General features: G+C 46.8%; 1 protein-coding gene across 1 annotated transcript in view; it reads left to right on the top strand.

The window, feature by feature from the left end:
• Casq2 (calsequestrin 2 (cardiac muscle)) overlaps nucleotides 1–6,000 on the top strand; it is a 54,053-nt gene that overhangs the window by 9,646 nt on the left and 38,407 nt on the right. Inside the window, exon 2 of the mRNA XM_005389033.2 lies at nucleotides 5,278–5,362. Within this exon, the coding sequence (XP_005389090.1) occupies nucleotides 5,278–5,362 (85 nt within the window). The remainder of the gene's footprint in view (nucleotides 1–5,277; nucleotides 5,363–6,000) is intronic.

The raw sequence follows: 6,000 nt of genomic DNA, 5'->3' as shown, positions 1-6,000 counted from the left end.
CTATCTCTACTCTCTCTAGAAAATTGAAGATCAGCGATGCTGAGACCTGACCAATCTCACAGTGAATAAGTAGCGGGGCCAGGCTTTGGGCCCACTGGGCCTCTGGGACTATTGGCAAGAGTAGAATAATGCCCAAGAGCCTGAGGGTCAGGGACACCCGGCTTTGGGGAAGCTGGTTAACCTCTGTGTGGCTCCATTGCTTACCTGCAAGCATCCACTTTGGGAGAACGTTGTGAAAATTCAAAAATTCATGTAGGGTATTTGGAGCAGTACCTCATGTAGTACACACCCAGTAAATGCTATCTCTATTGTTAGTTTATGAATTCTCTGCTGGGAGGGGACAGTGCACAGCATCAGCCCTTGGGTCTCTTTCTTGGCATTGACCAGAGTAGTAGATTCCAAAAATGCCAATAAAAACAGCCAACAGCCTCTCTCTCCCACAGTGCTCTAGCAAGGGCTACTCATTCCAGCCCCAAGAGGGACCCATATTTATTTGATTCTCATAAAAAAGCTCTTCCCTTCCCTCAATCAGCCTCCTCCATGGACACCATGGACACGTCACGTGCCCACTGTCCAGCTATACATAGCTCAGGCCCAATATGAGGGCAGCCAAAAATGACAGGAGATTACCAGAGATAAACGTCAGCTCTCCGGTTTCAGGCGAGGACCCACAGTTGTTGAATAGTTTGACGTGTTGCCAGATGGTATCAGGGACAGGGGGTAAAAACAGCCATTTGGCTCTTGGCTGCCATGGAAAAGGCAGGATTACAGCCAGGGTATTTTTAATGACTGGCTGAGGGACCTTCGCTTTGGACAGAGATTTGTGACATTTCTTCCCAGGGTCCTCAGTTCTTGATTTTTTTTTTCCAGGCTCTTGCTGAAATTAACCCCTACTATCTCCCTTTGAAAGGTGATTCTTTTCTTTTTCCTTACTCCTCCACTCATCTGCCACTTTCCCTCTACCCAGGAAAGAAATTCACCTTTTTCCTCCAAAGGCAGCTCTTGGAAGTGGTACAAATGCATCTTTCTTTCTGTCCTTTTCCCTGGATCAGACCCGATAAATCCCAGGAAGGGACTGGACTTCAAACACATACATGGGCGTGCTGCATGTGCTGTCCTCTGAAACCCAGAGACAGTCAGTCACTCAATCCAGGGAGCGTGTCTTTCTCACTGCTGCATGAGTTTACCCTCCTTTGACAGGCAAACTTCTTAACAGTGATCCATACCTGCTCAGCTTGTCCTTGCCACCCATTTAACTGTTTAGCTTCCAAAACTTTGGCTTCTGTCCCAGCTTTTCTCTACAAGGTCAACTGTGACTTACCAGTCCTGAGAGCAGAGACCTCTTGGACTCCCACCCAAACTTGACTTCCTGTAGCATTTAATCTGACTGCCCACTCCTTCGTGACTTCGGAGTCCTGGCTCGATGATACTTGCCCTCCTCCTGCACTCCCAACAGCGCCCCTCTGCTTCCAGAACGGGCTCATCTTCAGCACTTGCCAGCAGGACAGCCGACCCCTGGCCTTGTGGCTTTCTCATCCACTCACCTCCTAAGGATATCACTGACTCTTGTGGGACTTTACTCTGAGCCTAGGCTGCTCAACCCCATCTGAACCTGAGCTGAGAAACGCACCTCCACTTCTGACACGCTGTCTTCGTGTCACTGTCATTCCTCCATTCCGTGCTGCAAACCCTGGACTCACCTTGCCTTCACCTTCTCTCCTCACTCCAGAGCCAGAAAAGAGCTACAAGTTCTGACTGGTTCCCAGTCAGACCACCACCCACACAAGGGACTTCTGCTCGCTGTGCCGCCTTCATCTGAGACCAGAGCCGTCTCCATTCAGACCATGGCATCGGCCTCCCCGCTGGCTTCCCTTCCCTCCCACTCTGCTTTTTCTCTGTCTGCTCTGTGCCCTCAAATCCACCTGCCCTAAACACAAATTTGTGTTCATAGTTTTCTTCGACTTGAACAACTCCCCAAGCAGAATTTTCATTCCTGGTATTCAAAGTATTTCTCACTCTGATATTCCAGAAACACAGGGCTCCTTTCTGACCCCCAAATAGACTGTTCTAGTTGAATTGCTCTGCTCGTCAGACAGTCTGTTCTACACCCCACACACGCCTATCTATCTCCAAACCTTTGTCCTGTTTTTACTCCCTGGGATGTCCTTGCCATTCCTCTCTGCCCATCCACCTACTCCTCTTTCTAAATCTTGCTGGCCCTGGCCGCCTTTCTTCTAAGCAGCCTCCGCATTCATTCATTCATTTAAGACACTACTAATTTTGAGATCTACTCATCTGCTCAAGTTCCACACTCGATGCTAGAGACAGCATGGGGAGAAAGACAGACATGGAGATGGAGCTTACAGTGTAACACATACGTGGTGAACAGACAGCCATCGTGGAAGTTCATGGGTACATACAGACTGCAAAGGAAAAGCACAGAGTACCATGATCAAGAGTAAAAAGAGCACCCAACTGAGAATAGGAGTCTGGGAGCACCTTTTGGGGAGTTGATGTTTTAGTGTGAGTGTCAAGGAGAGCAGACATTGGTGATGAATGTGGAGAAGTCTTCTAGATTTATCCAAGGAGTGTGTGGATGTGCAGAGCATGCTATTATGCCTTTGTGTGAATTTAGAATAAGATGGCTCCTGTGGGGAAGTGAACCTGTGCCCAGTGAGGGAACAGGCTGTGGGGGAAACCTGTGTAAAGACCTGAGGCAGGAAAGAGCTCGATGTTTTGAGAGGCTAAAGAAGAATGCGTTAAGATGTCCTAGGACCCTGAATAAGGCAGAAACGGTCAGCTGGCCAAACCATGCACAGCCTGCTGGCCATCCCAGGGATTTTAGATTCATTCTAAAACGCACAGAAATTAAATGTGCAGTACTTATCACAGCCCACTCAGCTCTGTGCAATTTGACCTCCCTGCCATGAGCTCTCTCTAAGTCTCTATAGCCCTTGTTTTCACTGCAGGTGCTTTAATTTCCCCCTGCAATATATCAGAATGTCCCTAAAGCTGACATGTGTCTTACACATTTTTGTTTTGCACATTTCCTTGAACATAGTAGATGCACAGGTAGTGATTACTTTTCTCTCCCCTTTCCAATACTTCAGGTTTTGGTATTTTTGAATTGGCAGAAGATCCAGGATCATAACCAGCTGCCTTAATGTCAAGAAGAAGATCTAACATTTATTAAGCCTTACTGCATGTCAAGTACCATGCCAGGTGCATCACGTTATTTCAGTTAATCTTTAAAAAATCCCTATGAAATAGATATTATTACCATCCACATTTTTATAGTGCAATCACAGCACAGGCTTGTAACCAAGTCAGGGACTCGGGGTCTCTGAGACCAAGCTCCGTGCTCTTAACCACTGGGATCTACTACCCATGAGTTATTTAAAGATGACAGCTACTTGGGCCATATTATTCTAGAGATAGCAATGTAGCAATAAGTACATACAAAATGCAACATTGAAAAAAGGGAAGAAAACATATATACTATAAATATTCATTCTTTTACCATTGAATTATACATATTATTTAGATAAAACTTTTGAGGGGGTTGAGACAGGGTCTTGCCATGAGGTCCAGTCTGGCCTTGAACTCACTGTGTAGCCCAGGCTTGCTATGAATTCATGGAGATCCTGCCTCAGCCTCCTAAGTGCTGGGATTACAGGTATGCACCACCATTCCTGGATCTTATATAGAATCTTTTAAAAGTTCTTTTTGTACTCCAAAGAATCAGCATAAGTCAAACCCTAATATTTCCAGAAGGACTGAGTACTGTGCCAGTACCCAGGCACGGCACATAATTAATTAATAGATGACACCGTTCTCTAGAATAAAATGAAAACAGGCCAGGCTGAGAAGTAACCAGCCAAACAAAACCAGCAGGTAAACAGTTGCAAATTACAGGAAAGAATGGCAGTCCCACCTGAAGAGTATTATAGGTTTCTGGACTTTTAGGAATCATTGACTCTACCTTTATTTTTCCTCATGTACGAGGAACAGCCCTAAGTCAGAGTATTAGGTGACAATTTCATCTTGCCCTCTTGTCTCACAAGCTCCTTGAATTTGTGAAGTCCTTGGGCCAGTTCATCCATTCATCCCCAATTATCCTGAGTGTCTCCAAGGAACGGTGCCAGGTGCAGAAGAGGGACAGGCTTTCGCTTCAGGGAGGGAAGGATCACAGTGGAGAAGAGACTTGTACTTAACTCTAACGATTCCAAAGTATGTGCCTGTGCGATGTTCCTGTGACGAGCTACTGGAATTGCAGAAAGGAGGTCAGGGTGGAGGATGAGCCGAGAACCATGCTTTGTAGATTTGGGTGGCCATGCCTCATGGTGACCCGAGAGAGCGCATGAGACTGGGATGAGGCAGAGAAGAGAGCAGGTGAGCTGGAGATTTAGGGCTGGAGGAGGATAGGAGGAGGCAAGGCTGAGCCAAAGCATGAGGCAGACAGAGTCCCACCTGCTCTGCCAGCCCATCAGGCCTCCTGGTCTGCAGGATGTCTCATCAGTAGTTGTTCTAGGAGGTCCCAGGCTCTCACCACAGCCCTTCTCCCCACTCGGTTTCAAAGTGGTCTTGGGCTGCTGCCAGCCTTGGCCTCCCATAAGCACCCATGAAGGTGCTTGCTCGGGCTGAATGCTCACTGGGCCTAACATGCTGCTGTCTGCCCAGAGTAGTTTTCAGCCATCTGTCCATCTAGGAGACTGCTGTCTCCTCCTCACCTTTGGGGTGATGGTCCTCCACCCCAGAGGCTCTGGTTCTTCCTCTCTGTGGGCTGTAGGAAGCCTCCAGAGCCCATCAGGAGGGGCCTCCTGGGAATTCCTACTCCTCAAGTCCAGGGAGGAGGGGGCTATGCTTGAAACTGGAGCCTCTTTTATCCTTGTGCCCCACCTCAGGTTTACTTGGCTGCTGAGCGAGGGCTCAGGGTGACAAAGGTGTCAGGTATGCATGGGTGTGAGAGTACTCTACTTCCCTTCCCCTTCTCTTCTCTTTCCCCAAAGGCAGAAAAGAGTACGCGACACTGTTACAATCTTCCAAATCTTACTTCTTAATTCTGTCCCTCAGATGTTCTGTCTTTGGTTCTTGGCACGTCATTGACTTATTCTCCTCTGGTACAAGTGTAGGATCCTTTTGCTGCTGCTTGAATTGGTCACAGAGTAGCAGGGAGTTTGGAGGAAAACCCTCCTATTAGCACATGAGAGTACTGTCTTGTGATTTCTCTACCATCTTTCTGCCGTTAGCCCACTTACCTCCTATTTGTCCCTGCAGCTTGTGGCCCAGGTCCTGGAACATAAAGATATAGGCTTTGTGATGGTGGATGCCAAGAAAGAAGCCAAGCTTGCCAAGAAACTGGGTATGTGTGATGTTTGAGATTTTTTCAGGAAGAAACAAATGTGTATTGCAAAAAAAAAGTACAGTTGCCTTTACTCTTGTATGATAACTGGGCTACATTTTGAATATATATAAAATGATCTCACCTATCTTGGGCTGGGAAAGAGTTTCATAAAAGTAAGTCTAGGCCTGAATGGAATGGTTTAACATCAGTCATTTAATATACCTTTATATCAGTGCCAAGAGGGTCTCCCAGAAAAACTGATGCTGGAGACCGAAGCCTTAATTTCCAGTTCGTAAAGTAAACTGAAATACCATCTCCTCTATTGCAGCATACAGAAATCTTGCTAAGAATTACACACTCTCCTCCCACCACCTATGATTTTCTCATCTCTCAGCAGAAGCAACCAACAAAAGACAGTGCTAGAGGTAGCAACGCCAGGGTCTCAGGGCTTTCTCATTTAAGGGTAAACCCCAGCTGGACATTATCACCAAAGACGAGAGGGAGGCTTTAGGTGAGATATGGTTAAGTGACTGCACGATGGAAGTTGTAATCTCTTGTGTCAATATGTCACGCTTAAGTGCAAATGCTCTTTGAGATTCTTACCCTATAATCCCAAGGAGGGGGATATAGGTAACTCCTCATTTTCAAACATTCTC

This window comes from Chinchilla lanigera, unplaced genomic scaffold (genome assembly GCF_000276665.1).
Source record: "Chinchilla lanigera isolate Chin_1 unplaced genomic scaffold, ChiLan1.0 scaffold00034, whole genome shotgun sequence".
Lineage (NCBI taxonomy): Eukaryota > Metazoa > Chordata > Mammalia > Rodentia > Chinchillidae > Chinchilla > Chinchilla lanigera.
The sequence above is the reverse complement of the archived record's forward strand: the minus strand, read 5'-3'. Positions and strand labels throughout refer to the sequence as shown.